The sequence below is a fragment of the Dipodomys merriami genome, unplaced genomic scaffold, assembly GCF_024711535.1.
Source record: "Dipodomys merriami isolate MVZ:Mamm:240054 unplaced genomic scaffold, mDipMer1.0.p SCAF_2, whole genome shotgun sequence".
Classification (NCBI taxonomy): Eukaryota; Metazoa; Chordata; class Mammalia; order Rodentia; family Heteromyidae; genus Dipodomys; species Dipodomys merriami.
Window position 1 is genome coordinate 18147602 of NW_027203381.1, and position 23387 is coordinate 18170988.

A 23387-nucleotide genomic window follows, 5' to 3' on the forward strand; every position below is an offset into this window, starting at 1 on the left:
TAGCCGGGCGCTGGTGGCTCACACCTGTAATCCTAGCTACTCAGGAAGCTGAGATCTGAGGATCGTGGTTCAAAGCCAACCGGGGCAGGAGAGACCGTGAGACTCCTATCTCCAATAAACCACCAGAAAACCGGAAGTGGCGCTGTAGCTCAAGTGGTAGAGCGCTAGCCTTGAGCTGAAGAGCTGGGGGACAGTGCCCAGGCCCAGAGTTCAAGCCCCACGACCGACAAAAAAAAAAAAAAAAAAAAAAAAAGACTAGCATACAGATTCATTTTTGTTAATAGCATGTAAAAACATGGTGACTTCATGCTATTGCTATGGCAAGTAGCATACCTGTGGATTCTGATCCCAGTGACTTGAGTCTAAGTAGGCAGTTACTTCCTCCCTGGAGAAGCCCAGTGACAGTCTGTCTGCCCATCCATGGGAGGCCTTTGGGAGCTGGGCTTCTGGCTTCAAGTGGGCTTGTGCTTATATTTGCATCTATTTTTCCAATTGAGCTTATTTTCTCTAAGGTCCTACAACTATACCAAGGGAAGGCTGATGTATGGTTAGAGCAATACATTCAGCAGCACACCAGAGGGTCAATCTGCTGGTTTTAGTGTCAACTCCTAACCTATATGTGTCCATCATTTTGGAGCATCTGACAGCTTCTCAGGAGAGGAAGCCCTAGCACAGGCCAACAGCCCAGCCACTGGTGAGCATGTAGGGAGTTGTTTCCTTCTAGGCAATCTCTGTTGTTTTCTCTTTTTTTTTTATAAAACAATGCTGCTTCTCTCTCTAAAGCTAATCTATTTCTTCCCAACCATGTCCTGGAGTGATCTCCTCTTCTCCTGGAGAGTAGTCAAACGCTGCAAGTAGAGGTCAAGGGAATGAGTTATATACAAGCTAGAACCAGGGTTAAGAAGACTTCTGTCTACTTGGGAGTTAACTGTACTCAAGAAAACATCATACATCTTTCATCTTCTCTCTCGTTTCTATTCTCACCACTCTTTTGACTAGGAAGAAGAGGAAAAAATACATCATGTTGGCCCAAGGGTATCTCTCTGAGTATCACAAGGCTACTTGCAAAAGCTAAGTATGTGTACACATACTCCTTCACAGCTAATTTGTCTGCAGGAAGTTACTGCACACACATGGACTGCTTCAGCCTCTTTCTTCTAGTCAGAGAATGGTTAAGGAACTCTGGGATAAAAACCCAACTGTTAAAACAGAGAGGCAGGTACTAATGTGGTCCATCAGGTCTCTTTCTTTTCCTTTTTTCTTTTTGGCAACTTTGAACCCAGGACCTTGTGCTTGCCAGACAGATGCTCTACCTTTTGATCCATGCTCCTACCAGAAAATAGTTTCAACTCTGGAAGAAAATGAAGGACATGGGATAAAGTATGCAAAGTGATCACTGTCATCTCCCTTTCCACCCATGCTGTCTTGTCTGTCTTATTGCTTCAGATACCTCATAGAAACTACTCAATCTGTCTTGCTTTTAATGTGGTCGTCTCCTATTTACCTGGAAGGGGGCAGAACACTTGATGCCCCATCTCTCACCTTCTCTAACCATCTTCCTCCTCTTTTGGACCTAATGCCAGTTGTGAGGTTTCCTGGGGGATGTAATTCTCTCTAGGGAGCATCAGGAGACTTGAGCCTTATTATTTTGGAGGCCAAAATAATATCTCTAACTACCAACCACTGGAGAGAGAGCAGAACACCTATCCATTGTCTCATTTTTTATTAGCTGTATATAGCAGTAACCATAAAGGATGCCTTTGGGCGGACATATTTGATTTTTTTTTTTTTTTACTCCTTGTTAAAAGTGTCAAGAATGGAAACCAGAGAGAAAATGAAAGATGGCAGAATGTGTTTCTGAGTCCAGTTAACCCTGTTTGCTAAGAGGGAAAGACTAAGGAGTTGTCTCCCTCCCAGGCTAGAAATGCACAAAGCTAGGAAATAAGAATGGAGTGATTTGTTCTTCTGTCACCACCAATAGGTGGACATTAATTTTTTCCATCGATATGACTGTCTTTAGATGATCTACAGTGCCTTGCTGGGGCATTATTGACCCACCAGTCAAGCTCATTCTAGAGATGGAACTAAAATGAGTGATTTGTGGATAAGCTGCCCCACACTTGCTATAAATGTTTAAAATGTTACTACTAAACGCCCATAATGAACAAACCCTCACATGCACACATATGTATGAATAAGTAAGCCATACACAAGCCAACACCATACCACACATCTCTGCCCACTGTCCTGTTCCAACTGGTAGATGAGAAAGTGAGCATGGACTGCCTGCAGGAAGACTATGGTGTCCCATAGCCTCGTAAGCAATTTCAGACCTTATGTGCAGTACCCTGGTATAAAGATGGCTTTTCTTTATCTTGCTCCCCTATCCCAGCTCCAAAAAATGTGCAAAGCAAGCAATACCCAAAGCAATTTAGCCAATCCAAGCTGTTCTCCTTAACTAAGGGTCTGTGAGCCTGCCTACAGGGATGTCTGACCAGGGAGGGACGGACATTAATAGAGGAGAGCTGGCAGCTTTCGGCTGGAGTTTCCTTTTCGTGTTCCTTAGCCAGCACTTGCCTCTATGGGCTCGATTAGTTGTGAGCTTAATCCTTTATTCCTCTTCTTTCCTGAGGCAACAAGAAACAAATGGTTTCAATTTCGGGTAAACACAGTTTCTTGTTTTTGGCTTCAGTCTTTAAAGTGCCAAGATGGCAGGGGGCTTTAGCTATGGCTAGCCTGTTCTTGCTGAGGGCAGTTACTTGGGAGACTTTCAGACTAAAATAGAGTGTAATAGATTGATGCATTATACTGAGAAACAGTGGAAGAGAGACTCAGGGCAGGAAATAGGGAAGTTTGGGTTCCAGAAAGCAGAAAATGAGATTTTCTAGGATGTTGTGCACTTTTCAATCCTGTGTTATTTTCTAATACTCAATTAGCACACTCCTTTATGCTAAATTAGCATACCACTCCAGTCCATCCAGCTGTTTATCTTTCCTTCCTTCTTTCCTTCCTGCCTGCCCGCCTGCTTGCAGTACTGGGATTTGGACTCATGGGTTCATGCAAGCTATACCGTTTATATCTACAGCATTCTGTTTAATTCTGTCCATCACATCCAACAATGCACATTATTTTGGGTTGTTCCCATCTCTAGGCTGTCGTGAATAATGCTGAAATGCACATGGATATGCAAAAATGTCTTCCAGGTTCTGCTGTTTAATTTATTGGATATATGCTTAGAAATTGCTGCTGAGTTATAGGATAATTTGGGGGGAAACTTTCATGTTGTTTCTCATAGATGCTATACCATTTTCTATTCTTACCAACTGTGAACAAAGACCCAATTTCCCTGCATCTTTGCTTACACTCGTTATTTTCTGATAATAGTCAACCTGCTGGGTGCAAGGTAACACTGGATTGTGATTTTGATTTGCATTTTTCTAATAGATAGTGGGACTGGTTATCTTATTATGTGCCTCTTAACCATTTGTACAACTTCTTTGGGGAAATTTTGGAAGAGTCACCCAATTCTAACTCAGATAATTTTTATTATTAAGTTGTAGGTGTTTTCTTGACTATACTGGATATTAACCCCTTACTAGAAATAAGATTTTTCAAACATATTTTGCAAATATAGATGGATATATTTTAAGTAAACTTCCTAGATACTCTTTTTCCTTCATTGTTTTAAAGGAAATAGAAGGTATTATTATTTTCTTGGTATTTTTCTCCAAAATAAAGTTATAAGTCATTTTAACATTCATACTATAGTTACTCAGAGCTCATCTCTGATGAATATGAAAAAAATGAAAGAGAAGCTCATTTATCCCCTATCCTGTGGGTACTGGCCTGTGTTGAATTGCCCAGAAGATGTCCAGGCCTGCTTCAAGGTAAATATGCATGGCTGACCCTAGTCTTCTTAGACCTTGCAGACATGATGCTATGGGGCTTACTCTGTACTCTTCCTACTTTCAACTTGGCACCAGAGACATAGCAATGAAGAAGAGGAGCCAGAAATCAAGTTGTATGGCAAATGGAATGGATCAAGATCCTAAAGAATGGCTATTCTTGGCTTTGTGTGTGTGCACTGCCCTGGACTGTTCTCTCTTGGGGGAAGAACAGGGAGGGGCATCTAGGCACAGAGATGTACAGGAACACAATTCTAGTCCTGCCAAGTCCTATAGACAGCAACCCCAGATAACATGGTAGACTGATCAAAGGGTTGGCCTCTCCAGTAGACCCCAGATGTCTGTGACAATTCATGGACTTGAGCATAGAAAGAATGTTTGGGTTATGCCAGCACAAGATGATTCTGTTTCAAAAGACTCATCTAGCTGTTTCTCCCTTATGTTATTTCTCCTGTGTGTCATCTGACCGCCCCACTTTGCAGGTTAACACTATATCCCATGTCTTTACATTGCTCAGCCAGATACCCATGTTCTTTTGACTCACACTCCAGGGAGAGAACTGTTGCCTGGCCTTTTCAGGCAGCACATGGCTCTGCTATTGGTTCTCCAGGCCATGGAGCAAAGATTCTTGGATGCACATAATTAACTCAGAGTGACAGATGTCTTGTTATTGAGGGTTCACTTTGCATCCTTACTTTTAGAGGCATTGGTAGAACTCACTGCACCCTGAAATTGGGATAGAATAAAAGGAAATTGCATACTTTTCCATTTAAATCTTAAGAATGGAAGGAAATTGGAGTAGAGTGGTGAGTATACCACCAGGAGTGCAGATATCAAACCCCTTGGCCTTGTTCTAGGTTTTGACCTGCCTGCCATCTATGGATTTGGGTCGAACATTTTCATCACTGATTGTATAGGCAATATCTAATTCCCCTAGTATATAAATTTCTGTGACATCTTAATGCTATCAACCAGAGATTGATCCAGTGTGTTTATTTACAAAGTCAGCTCTGTGGATAGGAAGAATTACTACAAATATAATTCCATTGTAAAGAAATTGCTCTGTCTTCTCCCTCCCAGCTGTGTCTTTCTAAGGTCAGTCACCTTAGTCATTTTCTGAGCTAGCCGAGGCCCTCGTGCATTGCTGGCCCTCTAGCATTAAAGTAATTGTGCTAGATGGCAGAAGAAACGTTACCAGATATCTTAGAAATACAGAAATTATGAGCTAATTTCAGCCATCTCAGATTAATTTGAGTGTTCTGTGTGCCGAGCTACCAAGGTAAACCTTTTGAAAATGACAAGTAGGAGATACTTAATTTCTCTGTCTGTGGAGCTCCCTGTGAACTCTGCCAGCACACCCTGGCACTATCATCTGACCAATTACTGGGGTGGCTCTTTTATCTTCCTTGTAGGTTATGTTAATTCAATTTCCTTTGGGCATAGCTCCCATCAGCAGCCTCTTGCTAGGTAGAAGAATGGATGGAATAAGGTTCTAAATGATATAACTCAGCCTGTAGAACTGCCATCTGGGTTGGGAGGGGGATGGAGGAGGGAGCAGTCATTGCAATCGACGTACTAATGACTGTGATACAGCCTCTCTGCTGCCTACTTGAGGATGGTGATCTTTGTCCTAGCACAGACTTGGTTCTCTTATCTTGTTTTCTTCATCTAGAAGTATGTTTTCCACATGAGCCAGGCAAAGGCTGTGTTTCAATGTGGCTGTCTCTAAGCCGTTGATGCCTTTGACCTCAAGATCATTTCCTTCTTTTCCATGTGTTAACAAGGAGGTATGGAGGTGAGTGCGGGGAGGTCTGATCATTTGCAGGTGCTGACCCAGCCTTGTTGGGAATCTGATGCATCTGTTCGTGTTGGCACCTCTGCATAAGGACTCACCACTATCACCATCCCCAGTACTCACCAGAGCAACAGCACGTTTCTATATGAGAATGGCACTTAGGAAAGACAGCATTTAGAAGGGCATGAATGATGCCATATACAAGACTGAGAAAATGTAGTTGTCTATATTGAAGAACAGGATCGGTGGATGAAGGTGATGGAGGCCTTTGTAGTATCACTGCCTCTCTCACTCCCCATGTCTTGGGTACCTCCCCTTCTGAGAACTCATCCTTGTCCATAACTTGTTTATTTCCTTTTTTTTTTGTTGTTGTTGGTTGTAGGGCTTGAACTCTGGGCCTGGGCGCTGTCCCTCAGCTCTTCAGCTCAAGGCGAGCGCTCTACCGCTTGAGCCACAGTGCCACTTCCAGTTTTCTAGTGGTTTATTGGAGATAAGAGTCTCACGGACTTTCCTGCCCAGGCTGGCTTTGAACCATGATCCTCAGATCTCAACCTCCCCAGTAGCTAGGATTAATTACAGGCATGAGCCACCAGCGCCCTGCCCTCTTTTCTTCCTTTTTGTGCCAGACCTGGGGCTTAAACTCAGGGCCTGGAGCCCTGACTCATGGCTTTTTCACTCATGGATGGCACTTAACACTTGAGTCATAGCCTCCACTTTCTAGATTTTTGCTGGTGGCAATTTGGCTATAAGAGTCTCACAGGTTTGTCCACTTGGGCTGGTTCTAAATCACACTTCTTAGATCTCAGCCTCCTGGGTAGTTAGTATTAGACACATGAGCCATTGACACTCTGCTTTTCTTCCTTTGCTTTTTGTTTTTGTCTTTGTTTTGGTTTTGGTGCTAGCCCTGGGGCTTGAACTGAGGGTCTGGGTGCTGCCCCTGAGCTTCTTTTGCTCAAGGCTAGTGCTCTACTATTTGAGCCACAGCACCACTTCTGGCTTTTTAAAAAATAGGTTATTGGAGATAAAAGTCTCATGCATTTTTCTGTCTGGGCTGGCTTCAAACTACAATCCTCAGATCTCAGCCTCCTGTGTAGCTAGGATTACAGTGAGCCACCAGTACCCACTGTCTTCGTTTTTGATGAAATGTTTGCCTCTCTCTGAATGAATAAGACTGATTTCAGAAGTCAGACTGTGTAGGTGCAACCGTTCTTCTGCCTTCTGCCCCTGACTTTAGGCAGGCTACTAAATTTCAACATGCCTGAGGTTCCTGAGCTATAGGGTGGGATTAATAGCAGGCTCCCTTTGTTGTAAGCTTTAAAGGAGAACTTGGGAAACCCTTGGCCTTAGTGCCCTGTAGGCTCTCAAGCAGGGCCACTGTAGCCTCTTGCAGTCCATTGTGTGAATGAAGCCAAGGTGCCTCTTCCTCTCTGATTTCTGCCTCTCATCATCCCTTGGCTGGATGCCACTGTTCATTGCATAAGGTCGGCCCAACTTATGTGAAACTTAAGACTTCCAGCTTGTTCATGTTGCTGGCTTGGTGAGTGACATGCATTTAGTTGCATAAGTGAGTTTTATCTGTACACTCTGAGGGTCATTTGAACGCTACTTTCCTGCAACATCTTCAAGGATTGAGAGAGCTTTCTGTTGTGTGGCCAGCACTAGCTTGGCCAGGCTTTTTACTCCAGGAATGACTCCTTCCTCATCCTGCCTCCATATTTGCACACATTCCCCTAATCATGTTTCCTCATTCCAGTCTCTAATGTATATATCTGAATGTTGTAAGTCGAAATCCTCCAGAATCTCCTGCTGCCTAGGGGAAAATCCAAGCCCGATAGTGCTGCTCCCTCTTCCTCTGCTGCTCCACATCTCACCCACCTACCCTTCTCTGCATAGATGCCTTTCCACTCCCAGCCTTCAGCTACAGGGCAAACACCTGAGCTGAGCAATGAAAAGTGTGGATATTCTAAAGTATGAAGAGCTCAAATACGTCCTTCTATAATGCTAAAATCCAACAAACGTGGCCAAGGATCACAGACAGTTCACGAAGCACAGCTGACTAGTTTGAGTGAACTAGGAAATGTTTAACTCTTATTAATTCCAAGGAAATGAACATTCAAGGACATCCTTCTATCCCGAGTAACCTGGGTTTTTAAAAGCTAATATGCACTTTTGACCTAAGAACTATGGTTCATTAATACTCTCAGTCAGTGTGAACAGGGACGACTGCCCTAAATAGATCACAAGGGGAACTTTCCAGGTAATGAAAGCATTCTCTATAAGCAAAATGTTCTTTATCTGCATTTCTATCTGCATTAGAATCTATAACATTTTGTTAAAATGTATTGGAATATACATTGATGATACATTGATGATTATATTATGTGTAAGCTCTTAAAAAGAGCATTAAAACAATGTTGACCAGGGTTAGATTGACACTTTGGTACATGGGGAAGGTAAGAGTGATCATGTAAACTAGTTTTCCATTCCTGGAAATTCACTTTTGCCTTTGAAGAAGCAGTGTTCTTTGACATAGTAATTCTCCTTCTAGGATAACAGCCTATGAAGTTGAAGACATGGGTCCAATTGTCATGCCTTTGGTAGCTACTCACACAGGGGAGAAAAAGTGCCCTTGTTGAAGGACATTTTTGGTAATTTCTTCCAATAAAAGAATGTCTCCTACCTTAATCTTCATCTTTTTCTGTCCCCAGGTTTGAGACCTTTGAGGTAAACAGCTTTGAGCAGTTTTGTATCAACTATGCCAACGAAAAGCTCCAGCAGCAGTTCAACTCGGTAGGCTGGGCTTATAGCCTTGGGAGATGGAGATGGAGCGGGCCTTGCTTTCTACTTGTGATATCTTCAGCTTTGCCAGGATCTCCCTTTCCCATTCTCATGCCCCCAACCTTTGGAACTAGCTCTTCTCATGTAGGGAGGAAGTGTGTCTCGGGCAGCTGTGTTGAAGGGTTAATAATCCTTTCCTCAGCTTTGACCCCATTCCTCTTAGCTGGGCTCCCAGAGTATCTAACAGGTACAGGGCAGCCCTGGAACTTCTTGTGATTAGTGGGGGCCACCACAACAAACAGGACAATTAAACTATACTAGAATCAGCAGGGTTCAGTGACTTATACCTACAATCCCAGTTACCTGGGAGATAGAGACAAGAGGTTTGTAATCTTAAGGCCAACCTGGGCAAAAGCTCTAGACCCTATCTGAATGAATAAAAGGCCCCAAATGCAAACTTTAGTATCATAGGGGTCACACAGGATTCAGAAATTACGCCACGAGTTTTTCTGTTTTGCAGTCCTGATAATGACTTAGTGCCCAAGTCTTTTCTGGTAGTTATCTGCCATCCTCCAGGACTCAGAACACACTGCAAACTGAGAGAAGAGAATGTCAGAGTCTGTCTGCAGTTTGCTCACCTTGACCTTCCATTTCCCATCCTAGCACGTGTTCAAGTTGGAGCAAGAAGAATACATGAAGGAGCAGATCCCTTGGACCTTGATTGATTTTTATGATAACCAACCTTGTATTGACCTCATAGAAGCTAAGCTGGGTATTCTGGACCTACTGGATGAAGAATGTAAGGTAAAATGATAGCGCCATCATTGAATTAGTTCAGTTCTAGACTTGGTGTGTAGGCCAGAGGGCACCTTGTAGTGCAAGGGAACATGTGAGATTTCAAAGTTGGAATTTAGTCTGATTATCTGGCCTTCGGGTTCTAGAAGTGTCTATTCTGCATACTAGAGGGTAGCATGTTGAATGTGACTGGCAGGTGTTGCGGTGCTGGTAAACATGACCCTCCTTTTATAGAAAATGCATGGTAGGGGTTGGAATAATATGAATAGGGGAATTGAGTTGGTCCTTCAGATGTCCTATGTGCCAGAAGATGTCATGGATGCCCCTAAAAGATAAGGGTTCAAGAGCCCATAATTAACCTTTGCAGGATCAGATAGCCTGTGAGTCCTGGAGCTGCATGGTATCGTAGCAGGCAATCCATAGGAATCCCCCATCGGATTTTATGCATTTTACCTGCTGTGACGGGGAAAGTGTTGAACTATCAGCAGAACGCTTGCACTCTTTGAATATAGGACAATTTGATCTCACTTTTGTCAGCTACCTCATTTCTTTGGAGTCTAGTTTCCTGTTCTGTGAACTGTGGGTAAGTGGGCTTGGTGATCTGGAGAGAGGGAGCTATCTCTCTTTGTGTCTCTCTCTGTCTCTGTCTCTCACTATATATGTATATTATATACATCATATATAATATATATCAAGAGAGGGAAATATATATATATATATATATATATATATATACATATGTATACATACATACCACACACTGAATCCTTCCTTCAATGCTAGAAATGTTAACAGAAGGTGTAGATGCCACATGATTTTAGCCCTTGAAAGGTAAACACCCATTGCTTTGACTATTCTTCCAAATCTTGCTGGTTAAAGTTGAATGTTGAATGTGGCTTAGTAGTAAGGAAAGAGGAAGAATTTCTTTTCCTGGAGGGTTCTTTTTATTTTGCTGTATTTGAAATGAAAAGGAAAGGTTAACAAAATAATAGAAGATACTGAAAATACACTGACTCCTACAGCTGGCACATTCTTATCTCCTAACCACTTTTCACTATCTTAGAAACATGGGCTTTATCTTCAAAGTCAGTGTCACCGCAAAAATAATTTCTCAGTGTGTCAGGTGCTTGTGTAGGCTTTTTCAACCTGAGAAGTTCCAGACAGGGTAAAACAATTGTCCCTGAGCTGAGTGGCACTGGTTAAATGGACATAGTCACAACCCAGGTCTTCCTGTCTTCCCTCCTCACTCGCTTTCCTAGGTCAGTGTCCACTGCCCACATTCTCCTTCTGAGCATGCTCAGACAGGAACAGCATGTTCCTGTAATCATCTTGTCTAGCGCCACACTTAAAACTGGAAGACAACTCCAAGTCCTGTGTGCAACACAGGCTCTGGGGTGCTGGGCTTGTGTACCACCCTTCATTTTGCTCAAGATAGGTTCCAGTTCTTCTCTCTCCTCTCTTGTGGTGGTCAAGGTCAAGGTCAAGGTCACGCATAACTAAGATTCCAGGGTATGGGATGCTTATTCTATACCAGGCTACCCAATTCTGTGATAAAGTGTTAACTAATTGCAAGCTGTGACTGCAGAGGTCATGGCTTCGACTTTTTTACGTTCTCACAGCTTCTCAGAGGCACTTCAGTTCTTCAGGATGACCATTCTGTGGCTAGTTAATGACGTGGATTAGAAGTAAGTTACCCTGATGTTAGCTAGCAAAGGAGAGATGCTTGTGGGTTTCTTTTACCTTGTCATTTGAGGGTCTGAGAGTTGCCGCTTTCCAAGAGAGCATCTCATGGGTTATGTCAAACCAGAGGGATGGGAACACTGATTTCAATGCACAGCTGTGTAGAGTCAGGTGGTCACACTGTACACTGCTGTCCTCAGGTGAGGACACAGTCCCAGAGGGGACCCCAGAGCAGAGCCAGGCTGGGAGCAAATGTTTCTGAGTAGGTGACAGTCAAAGCAGCCAGCAGTTGTGGACACAAATTTCCAAATGCACGATGAACATAACCTCCCCAGTCCCTAGACTTTACAGCCTAACCTTCCTGTCTTCTGCCTTCCTTCTGAGTCCACATCAGGTCCTTATGGAATTTGTTTTATGGAAGCTATGGGGAAATTAAAGTCTGTTTCAGCCAGACATGGTTGGCTCATGGCTATAATCCTAGCTACTCAGAAGGGTAAGATCTGAGGAATGAGATTCAAACCCAGATAAATCCTCAAGACTCTTACTTATAACCAGCAAAACACCAACTGGAGGTCACGTAGTAGAGTACCAGCTATAAGCAAAAAAGCTGGGAGAGAGCTCCAGGCACTGATTTCAAGCCCCAGTACCCCAGTACTATGTGTACACACATACACACACACACACACACACACACACACACACAATATTATATAGGAATGTTTCATTGCTACTGCAATCCATTAAACATCGAGAATGTGGTATACACTCTCAGATACCCCCATATTGAGGGGAAAGCCCTCAGAAGAGGGGGAAGGGGCCTCACTGCTGGGCAGCCAGGGAGGAACAATGATTGTGCTTGAAGGTGCTCTACCCAGGTAGGGCCCAGGGAAGTCTGTGGGCAGAACCTGAATTTGGTTGGAGTCAGGGTTCCATAATAGCTGAAAGGGACATGGGCCACCTCTGGGCATAGCAGAATAACAGCTGAACAGAACCAAGAGCAGAGTTGCTTATTCAGACCAGTATCGAGCCATTTTGTTTCCACACAAGGCTTCCCTACCCCATGAACTCCTTAGAGATGGGGTTTGCCAAATCCTGGGTTTCCTGCTAATTGAGCTGGTGGGGTTTCAGAGTGCCAAGATGCTAGGTCATTCCGCAAAGTGACTCCTTTAAGTTTACTAGTGGCCAAAATCACAGGTGTGGCATAGGAGGCAAGGTGAGCACCAAGTTAAGGATTCAGAAAAAAGTCTGGAATGTGGGAAATTGATTGCAGTTCCTCCTGGTCTGGGAAATGGGAATGGGTAAGGATAATCTGATGCAGCCTCTAGTAACTGTTGACTTTTAAGCCAGCAGTTTTTACTCGTCTGTCAAAATGAACCCCAAATGAAAAGTACATTTTTAGCATATGGAGGTCATACTACAATCAATCTGAGTTAAGACAAACTGAGAACCTTTTAGGCCCTTCTGGGAATGCCAACAGAGCCGGAGCCTAAGCAGGTTGGAGAATTGGTTCATAGAGTTGGTTGCATCTGGGCACCTTGGCATCCCTTGGGACCGACCCTGTTGATGGCAGGAGCTGCTGAGACACAGCCCTCATCTCTCAGGTTCTGTGCAGGAGGAGCGAGAATAATGAGGTCACACTGTGAAGAATTGAGTTCTGTGACCTCCACGTGACAGGATGCAAAGCCAAGTGAGAATTAGATTCATGGTGTAAAGCAACCAGGGGACAATCACTTTTCTGGGGGAAACTGTGTGGTGGCAGCTGAGAGCTGGGCTTTCCTTTAGAAATGTGGGTGTGGACGGGCGCTGTGGCCTTAATGGGGCAGCACCAGGGGTGGTTCTCCCCTGGGAAGCTGCTGGGGAAGCATGAGAACCAGAACCTTAAACCGCTCAGGTTCCTCCCCGTGGGAAAGCCTCCGTATTTACAGTGAGACCCCAACAAACTCACAAACAATACAGCTGTCCCTTGGTTATCCGCGAGGGCGGGAATGAGGGTGTAACATGTAGAAAATGTTCCCTTCCATGCTGCTCTGACCAAACCTCTGCCCTGAAGGCTGCCTCGTGGGGCCTCAGCCTGGTGCCTGCCCTCCCCTAAGCTGCATTCAGACTGGGCGTTTTCTGTCCTCTGGGTGCCGTGCAGCAGACCGCTGCTACCTCCTGGGGGGAACAAACTCAGCCAGGCTGGTTAGACATGAGAGGTCGCTGCATGGGTAGCAGAAATGTCCTGGTCATGATGCTGATTCCTGGGGGGAAGTGTAGTGAATACAAATAGAGACTGCCAGTACCAATGAATGCTGGGTTACTCAAGGCCAGGTCTGCCTGGGGTTCTTTCATTTCATAAAACCCAGCCTGAAGAGATGGGTAGAGCGGGCCTCCCTAGTGAGTCTACCATTGTTAGGGCTCTGTGGTGACACAGGCGGGGGGTGGGGGTGCACTGTCCTCCTACGTCCTCTCCTGAGTCAGCTTGCTCTCCGAGTTGACTGTTCCAATCCCGATTTTTCTCAGTGGCCCTGAAAGTCTCCAGAAGCCAGGGTGGAGAAAGAGCCTGGCATGGGCAGTTGGAAGTGAAGGGGGGCAGGCAGCGGGGAGAGGGTTTTCAGCAGCCATGCAGGAAGAGAGGCTGTCTGGCGTCTGGCGGGCGGAACAGTCCCAGGAAAGTCCTTGGACAAAGATTCAATTTCTCCGTCAGTGGAGGAGAGGCCATATTTGAGTTCCTTGCTGGAGGCATGGCCCTGCGAAGCAGGAGCAGAGGGCAGGAGGTGAGGCAGGGGTACGGGTGTGTGACGTTGGCTGGGAGGGAAAGAAGGTAGGTGGGTAAGACTGGATGCAGAGGACTCTGATGTTAGAGCCGGATTTTGCAATTCTCCTTCTTGACAGCCTCTGTTTTCCTATGAAGGAGGAGATGCGGCATCTGCGAGAGAAGGCCGGGGAGCCTGGGGAGGCTGGAGGCAGGTAGAACCACTGCCCTGGGATGGCAAAGGGAATAATCGAGTCTCCAGTGTGCTTGCTGAGGTCAGGGGCATAAATGAGATGGAAAAATTGCCGGGTCAACCCCCCCCTTAGAGCTAGGAGCAGTGTGTTAATCCACTGAAGATATTCTCCAAGGGAGACTTGGTCTTACTTATTTATTTTTTTCTATTTTGGCAGCAGCAGCTCTCTGTTATTCTAAGTTAGACCAGCGGGGCATCAGGGAGGGAGGTTGAGTTGATGAATGAGCTCTGCCAGTAAAGAAGCGGAGGGGATGGATGGTGTTGGGCCTGCCTGGAGTTTTCTGCTGAGGGAGGTAAAGTGGAGGTAGAGGTGTCCAGTGGCACCTGGGATGGTGCCAGGTGTGGCAAAGGAGCCAGCTCCCTCCTCCCTTTCAAGTTGTTAGTATTGCAGACTTCTGGTACAGAATGGGCTGGTGAGAGGGTGCCCCAGCAGGGCTGGGGGAGGCCCCAGAGAGCCCCAGAGGTATGGGTGGAACAGGATAGCCAGGGACTGAGATGGCATTCATTGATGACAATGGCTCAGGAGAACAAGGAAAAGAGGCAGAGGGGAAAACTGGCCATGAGGTCCTTAGCACTCACATTGAGTCTGCCTTCTATCACATGGCGGTGGCGGTTTGGGGTGCCCAGTGGAGGAGGGTAGGTAGAATAGGATAAGGAAAAACAGTTCTAGATTCTGAACTGATAGCCTTGCATACTCTAAGCAAGCGCTCTACTTACTACTTGAGCCATGACCCCAGCCTGTTTGTTTGTATGGGTGTGTGTGTGTGTGTGTGTGTGTGTGTGTGTGTGTGTGTGTGTGTGTGTGTGTGTGTGTGTGTGTGTGTGTGTGTGTGTGTGTGTGTGTGTGTGTGTGTGTGTGTGTGTGTGTTTGTGAGAGGGTCTTACAAACTTTTCCTGGGCTGGTCTTGAACTCAAAACTTTCCTGCCTTAGTCGCCCAAGTAACTGGGATTAAAGGTATACGCCACCCAGCCTGGCTCTGTCAGCTGTTTTGTTGACCCCCTAGTGATGTCTCAGGCCTGGGGCAGCATCTGTGGTGGAATAACTTCTGCTCAAGGTCCAGAAAGAACATTCAGGAAAATTCTCAGTAGTAGGATGAGTCCTCAGGCTGTGGGTAAAGAAGGGCCATAGTATGCCTGAGGACTTTGAATAGCCAAGAGTAAAATCAGGTCTGATGCCCTTCTGACAGCTTTAATGAGATACAACTCACATCCACACAATTCACCCACTTGAAACATGCAGTCCAGTGAGTCTTGGAATTCAGAGTTGCACATGCACTACCTGCACCAGCTCCTCAATCAATCTTGTCAGGCAATCTTCACTGCCCCTTGAAGATGTCCTTTGATAATCACTGTCCCATGCTCCTAGCTGCCTCCGTAGAATTGCCTGTTCTGGGCATTTCCTTAGAAGTCAGCTCAGAGAGGAAAGGCCTCTGAGGGAGAGAGCCAGCCAAAATGATGACAGAGCTGGAGGAGACTCTGTGTCTAGTGCTCTCCACATTGCTCTGAAGAGTACAAAGATGCCCATACCAAGTATAAAGCCACATGTGGGTTCCTTATACAGGATTTAATTTCAGCTGCATATTCCAAAGCTACTGCTGGCCATAATTTGGACTATCTGTTTTCTTTCTCCTGTGACTAAGCTGTATTTTATAGAAAAATAATTTAAGGACTAGAGATGTGGCTCAAGTACATGACTTCAAACCCCAGTACTGGCAAAAGGAGGAGGAGGAAGAAGAAGAATAGGAGGAGGAGGAAGGGAAGGAGGAAAGAAAGAAAGAAAACAAAAACATCTATTTTATGGAAAGATGGTTTGGGATAAGTGCCTTCTAGATGGCTGTGCCTTTGTGGCTGTTTTTAAAACTCTGTTGTCAAGCTGGGTGCTTCATGCTTCTAATCTTAACTACTCAGGCAGCTGAAGTATGAGGATCTCAGTTCTGAGCCAGCTCAAGCAGTTCATAAATCCAATTAACCAGCAAAAAACGCTGGAAGTGGAGATGTGACTCAAGTGGTACAATACCAGCTGTGAGGGAAAAAGCCAGTGGAGAACTCAAGGCCCTGAGTTCAAGCCCCACTCACATACCAAAAACAAAACCAAAAAGCCTGTTGTCAGGCTTAAAAGCCTGAGAGAGGCACACATTCCCTACAGCCATCCTGTCCTGGTTTAAACCCAGGTCTGCTCCTTCCTAGCTGTGTGACCTTGGACAAGTACTGTCTCAGTTTTCCTTTCTCTGAAAATTTTAAGCATGTAAATGCTTAAATGAGTCGATGCATTTAAAATGTGTAGAACACTACATGGCAAACAGAAAACACTATCAACTCATCTCTTAGCATTACCTGAGAATCCTCCTTGTGTGATGTCTTGTTGGGCTTTATGGGTAGTTGGGCATGGGGGACGAGTGCATGAACAGATAGACCCTGGTCAGAACATGCATACACCTGAAATGCATTGCTGGTCTCCTCTGTCTGTGTTGGTGATTATGCAGGATCATAAGATCTAGTCTCCCAGAAGTCCAGTTTTGTTTCCAATGATTTTGTTACCAGCAGATCTCAACGTCTGCTTAGATGGGACTCCTCCTGCTTCTGCTGCTTGAGTAGGCCAGTACCTTGAGATCCCTTGTGGTCCCGTCCTCAGGTAGCTCTTGGTCCTCATAGTGCCACTGGGCTGGCCCCTCCCTCTCCCACACCTGGTGGTTCTAAAGCAGAAAATGCAGAGATAAATATAAAACAATTTAAATAGAAAATGCTGAATTAAATATATTTTACCATCTGCCCAGTACAATGAATAGTCTTCTTCAAGAAAGCAGTTTCTCTTGAATCTCCTGTGGCACGTAGCACGGGATAGTCAATACTAGTGGCTTTGAATATTGGGGGGAAAAAAATCAGTTTGCTTACAAAGGATCTAAGAAGTTTGCTCCCAAGTATGTAAGCATTTTCCTTATGGCACAAACTGTATTCCTCTTGTAACCAAAGCCCTTTTTAAATGGCTACTGTAAGGATCCCCTTCAACCCTGCCTGAGCCAAATGTACAATCTGAGTTCATGAAGGATGTGTCAGTTAGTGATTCTTAGCTGAGTCTAGTCCTGTTCTGGTAGGTGGGTACCTTTTTTATTGTTGTTGTTGGTGGTGGTGGTCATGGAGCTTGAACTCTGGGCCTGGGCTCTGTCCCTCAGCTATTCAGCTCAAGGCAAGCACTCTACCACTTGAGCCACAGTGCCACTTCCGGTTTTCTGGTGGTTTATTGGAGATAAGAGTCTCACGGACTTTCCTGCCTAGGCTGGCTTTGAACCACGATCCTCAGATCTCAGCCTCCTGAGTAGCTAGGATTACAGGTGTGAGCCACCGGCACCCAGCTGGTCGGTGTGTATCAAAGAGGACAGAGGGACCAACATCCCATTGGATTCACCATGGTCATTGTTGACTACCTTGAATGGTTACAGTGACCCTGTGTCTTATTTTCAATGAAGCAGGATGCTTCACTTCCTTTCGAAGTAATTCAGAGAGAATTGTTTGTGACACAGAACCCGTAGTTGCTGGAGGTAGTGATGAGTATCAGGCAGATCATCACTAAGTTCTTAGAACCCAAATGTGTGGCCAGAGCCCAAGTCTACATCCTTTTCTGAGTCAGGGAAAGAAAGAAAGCAGTAAGGAGCAGTCAGCTCATTATCCCAATAGGCTTGCAGTGTGTGATAATACTCAGAAGCCAATGTGCTGCAGCTTAGTCCTGATGAACCCCAAGGCTGATGCACATGAGAACAAGAGTGATCTGGAAAAAACTTCAGAGAAAAGGGCGGTGACAGAGCATCAGCGTGGTGAACTTGGGGAGGCGGGTGGGCTCTCACGCAGCAGGGACTACCAAGCAATCCAGAGCGGGGTGCTAGAGGAGCAGGTGTGTCCTGGACACCACAGGAGGCATCTCGATGGTTGTCACTTGGGACTCTGGTCCTGCAGCCTCATCTCCTGTGCCAGCTTGTCCTTTGAAGCTCAGGAAGCTTCCTCAGGCTCCAGCCCCCATGTGGCCGATCAAGGCCCTGCCATGGCGGAATCCTGAACAAAGACAGGGGAGTGAATTAAGGGTCTGGGATGAGAGCTGAGTCTCTATCATAGAGCCAGTACACTGGCCGACTCCATCCCTCTCTGATAATGCTTTACTTCCTTTTCAATACACGCGTCTTTCTTCACAAAGCACTCTGTCCTGTTTTGTGCTTCTCCAGGTCCCCAAAGGAACAGATCAGAACTGGGCTCAGAAGCTCTATGACCGGCATTCCGGCAGCCAGCACTTCCAGAAGCCCCGCATGTCCAACACCTCCTTCATCGTCGTCCACTTTGCAGATAAGGTGGCTGGCCATTTCTCTGGCTTGGGCATTCCCTTATCCCCATGTTAAGTAGACCACAGAGGGAAAAAAAATGTAGCCCCTTTCTGGGCTAAGTTTGCCTTATGAATTCAAGTTGAGGTGTCAGGTAAGTTCCCCTCGCTCCTTTCTTCCCCACCCTGCGCCTGTCTCTGCTATGCCAGCCTGTCAACGCTTGGCACACGCTTCCAGACTGTTGCTGTTGCCCTTCACACATGGGACAGGTAGTGATGGAGGCTGCTGTCCTGGAAAGCAGCAGTCAACAATTAAGAGTCTGCCCACATGCAGCAGAAAGGGGAGGTTGAAGATGGGGTTTCCCATGTTCTGGCTTCTTAGGTATGATGGGTCATCCCTTAGGGGCTCCTTTCCCAATGATTGCAGACAGAACTTTATTCAAGGGATTTCTCTTTCATTCTCAGCTTGTAATGTGCATTAGTGTCTTGTTAAAATACACAGCCTAGCCTGGCACCAGTGGCTCACACCTGTAATCTTAGCTACCCTGAAGGCTGAGATCTGAGGATTGTGGTTCAGAGCCAGCCTGGGCAGGAAAGTCCATGAGACTCTTATCTCCTATTAACCAGAATAACAAAATAAAAGTGAAGTTGTGGCTCACTTGGTAGACTGCCAGCCTTGAGCAAAAAACTAAGGGCCCTGAGTTCAAACTCCTGTGCTGGCACACCCCTCCCCGCCAAACAGCCTGATGCAGGGTCTGGGGTATATGTTGTATGAGAGGTTTAGCAGATGCATTCACAGAGCCCTAAGGTAGCCTTTTATCATGGGACCCCCATTTTGAGATAGTATTTTCTTCTGCAAAAATGAATACTCAGGCTAAGTGCTGGTGTAATCCGAGCTACTCAGGAGGTTGAGATCTGAGGATCATGGTTCAAAGCCAGCCCAAGAAGGAAAGTCCATGAGACTCTTATCTCCAATTAACCACCAGAAACCCGGAAGTGGTATGGTGGCTCAAGTTGTAGAGTGCTTACCTTGAGCTGAAGAGCTCAAGGACAGAACCCAGGCCCAGAGTTCAAGCTCAAAAAAGAAAAAAGAAAAAAAGAATACTCAGTGCCCTCTGTGTGAATACAGATGGTTTATCCTGTTTGCAGTTTGAACAGGGACATCTGTGGAGCTCCTATCTGCTCACAGCTCTCTTGGTACAACCTGACATCGATGAGATGAAACTAAAACTGCTGCAGACATGTGGTCAGGCTGAAGCACTAACAAGCTTTCTCCTTCCATTGCTTTGGCCCCAGGTGGAGTACCTTTCAGATGGTTTTCTGGAGAAAAACAGGGACACAGTATATGAAGAACAGATCAACATCCTGAAGGCTAGCAAGGTAAAGGGCATGGCTCAGTGGTAGTGAGCCTGCCTAGCATGCACAGGACCCTGGGTTTAATCTCCAGCACTGCAGAAAAAAAAAAAAAAGAAGAAATGGAGAGTGGAGTAAGAGTGACCATGGGCCACTGGGTGGCTGGTGTGCTTTCACACTACATGCAGAAAGGCAGGGGTGCTGGGGTGTGGACTGTGAAAGAAGAAAGCAGGGAGTAAGGGACAGGAAGATGCAGCTGATAATGGAAGGACATGGTGAAGGTGCCAGAGAGGCGACAAGCAGGGGGAGGGGCAGCAGTGAGTAATGCAGGCTTGCCTGATATCTAAGTCACCCCCTCCATCTCTGCCTTGCACATGTGAAATGATTCCACCCCTTCATATGCTAGTATTTGTGCACTTTGTGTCTGTTCAGCAGTCTGCAAAACCTTTCAATCAGCAAAAACTTCATGATAGCCAAGGCTGACGCATTAATCCTAGCTACTTAGGAGGCTGAGATTCAAGGATCACAGTTCAAAGCTAACTGCAGGCAGGAAAGTCCATGAGTCTCTTAAGTCCTTAGCCAGAAAAAAGCCAGAAGTGGAGCCAGGTGCCGGTGGTTCACGCCTGTAATCCTAGCTACTCGGGAGGCTGAGATCTGAGGATGGTAGTTCAAAGCCGACTCAGGCAGGGAAGGCCATGAGACTCTTATCTCCAATAAACTGCTCAGAAAGCCGGAAGTGGCACTGTGGCTGAAGTGTAGAGTGCTCGCCTTGAGCTGAGGAGCAGAGGAACAGCACCCAGGCCCAGAGTTCAAGACCCATGACTGACAAAAAAAAAAAAGCAAAAGCCAGAAATGGAGCTGTGGCTTAGATGATAGAGCACTAACTTTGAGTGAAAAAGCTTAAAGGACAGTGCCTAGGCCTTAAGTTCAAGACTTAGTACACACACACACACACACACACACACACACACACACACACACACACACACACACACACACACACACACACACACACACACACACACACACACACACACACACACACACACACACACACACACACACACACACACACACACACACACACACACACACACACACACACACACACACACACACACACACACACACACACACACACACACACACACACCCTCCCCCTCCCCCCCCCACCCTCCTTCCTTCCTTCCTGGAATTGGTGAGATTTAAGGAACATTTAAATCTACATTGGAATCTTTGTTATCTCCAGGATTTCAAATGTTTCCCTCTCATGAGCATAGAAGAAAGAAGGTACCCATTTATCACACATTTGTTAAGTGCCTGCCTCTGAGTCATTTTCCTAAACCCACCTTTTCTCATTCAAAGATGAGCAAGGCAAAATCTCCCTTCCAGTTACTGCATTCTCAGTGCTCTGAGTGAGCAGATACAGAAGATACACACAGGTGACTTGAAGTGGGAAGAGGCCTGGAGAGGCCTGCCCAGCAGCATGCTAATAACCACATGCAAGCAGATGCTGCTGCCAGCTTCAGCCCTTCAGAAGAACACAAGAGAAGATTCTGCAGGACTTAAGAGGCTTTCTCCCAAGTCACGTGGCACAGAACTCACTGCAGGGGCCTGATAACATTGGAGAATGGCAGATTAATTTCTCCTTGTGATAAGCTTTAATAGGGTGAGATATAGAAGGGGGAAAATGCGCCCAACAGAATGGACCCAAGGACATAAGGCCAAGTAAATCCTGTTATATCACATGGCCCCCCACTAAATGGAGGGTTCGAGTCAGTAGTAGCTGGTAGACTGCCCAAGATGGGGTTCTTCCTGTTAATCTCTAGGATATCTAGAACATCAGGGAAATAATCACTGAGACAATTAATTGGCTTTGAGTAAATGGGAACATTGCTTTGGCGTTCATTGTAAGATTGATCTCTTGATTTCCCAACATCCTAGATCTCTAGTCCATGGTAGTTCATAGGAGATTTGCCACTTTTCACCAGGGTGGCAGGGGATCCTCAAGCGCTGGAGCACTGTCCCCATCCTTGTGTCCTGGAATTCTGGCTAAGAGATCTTTAGACTCTCCCCTTCGTGCCTAGAAACCTCTTTGTCTTGGCAGAAGTTTCTCCTTTGTGAGAGGAATGCACAGGAGAATGCAGGCTCCCAGGGTGAGGGGCAACAGGGTCACTTCTCATTTAGCAACTTCTGCACCATGCTGTTCTGTGCATCTGGATTACTCAGGGATGCCTGAGTAATGAAAATGACTGAAAATGACTATTGTTGATAAGATGCTTTCTGGCAGACCTTCTATTATTTTTATTTAACAACTTTATTGACTATTTTGTAGTATGTATAGGGGTAACCAAGACATATTGTCAACCTCAGAAATAGTAGTCTAGTGAAAAAGACATAGTTACTACATGTAGACAAGATGAGGATACAGGTTACCATGCTGAGCATACTGCGGGGATGCTGCAGGTGTGAAGAAGATGTAATGAGAAAGAATAGGAGCATGTTGGGATCCCCAAGACCACTTACAGGGTCAGAGGTTTGCCAGAGGGACTCAGAAAAGTCAGGATATCATTGTATTTAGGATTGTGATTTATGATGGCAAAGGCTACTAAGCAACCCCATCAAAGAACAGGTGCTTGGGAGGGGATTCTGGGGGATCCCAGGCATAAGCCTTCCCCAGACCTCTCCCAGTGGGGTGACCCTGAATTCTCCCCAAGGAGCAAGTCTGACAGTACTGTGAAATACCTTCCAGAAAATGCTGCCTGAGCCCAAGATCCAGGTTTTTTCTTTGGGATTAGTTATTAGTAGGCATCCTTTATACAGCATGAACCAAAATCAGATTCCCAACAAGAAAGCAGGTACCTGACATTAACCATGTTTGTATGAGGAGTTTAGGCTCAGTGAACTTTATCAGTGAATGCCAAACACTCTGAAATCCAAGTTCCCAGGTACCAGCTAAGGGCTGACCTTGTAACTAGGTCATTCTGAGGATAGTAATCTCAGATCTGCAGTGTTAGCTCTTTTCTATACAGAGATATTGTTTTAGATTGTGGATACTTGGTTTTTACTGGAAATGAAATGTCATAAAAATTCAAATAGTGCAGAACTACCTAGAAGCACCCTCTCCCGCTCTGTGACCTATCCTCTGATGATCTTCTATCCTGCATGCACAAGCACATAGTAACATCTCCTTAAGATTGAAATAATTACAGTATGCATGCCTCATTCTCTAAATTTTTAAAATCACCTTTGTGTCTTGGCCATCTTTCCACATGAATATACATCTATTTTTTAAAAAAAAAACTACTAGTAGTTTTCTATTTCAAATGTCAAGGCAGTGAATGTCCTTTATGCATATCTTTGCCTGCTTGTGCCATTATGTCTTTGGGGCAAAACTTGAGAAGTGAAACTGATGGCTTGAAGGGAGTACATCCACAGTTTATAGATGTGGCTACATTGGAGGGCAAAATAGGTCTGCACTGGTAACGGATTCCCTCGTCTTCCCACCCAGCCCCCACACCACAGGTAGCGTTCCCTTCACCAGCTCACCCTACCCTTTAACCAGTGACCAGGCCACCACAGCCATACCCCAATCCTGCAGTCCTATCAAGTGAATGTCTCAGCACTTGGGTCTCCAGGTAGGGCTGGGCTGCCCTCTTTAATGGGAGGATGGTTGAGAGCTTCCTGCTTGAGCCATTCTAGCTCAGCTCATAGAGGACTAGAGACAGACAGAAAAGACTGACACTAAGTTACCCATAACCCCACAGATGGGCTGTCCACAGATGTGACTA

The 23387-nt window shown here is 45.6% G+C and overlaps 1 protein-coding gene across 3 annotated transcripts in view; it reads left to right on the forward strand.

The window, feature by feature from the left end:
* Positions 1–23387, forward strand: part of Myo5b (myosin VB) — a 299803-nt gene that overhangs the window by 188895 nt on the left and 87521 nt on the right. For all 3 annotated transcript variants that reach the window (XM_070029165.1, XM_070029168.1, XM_070029169.1), the window contains exons 11-14: positions 8409–8490; positions 9142–9282; positions 18152–18274; positions 19540–19623. In XM_070029165.1, coding sequence (XP_069885266.1) covers positions 8409–8490; positions 9142–9282; positions 18152–18274; positions 19540–19623 — 430 coding nt within the window. The remainder of the gene's footprint in view (positions 1–8408; positions 8491–9141; positions 9283–18151; positions 18275–19539; positions 19624–23387) is intronic.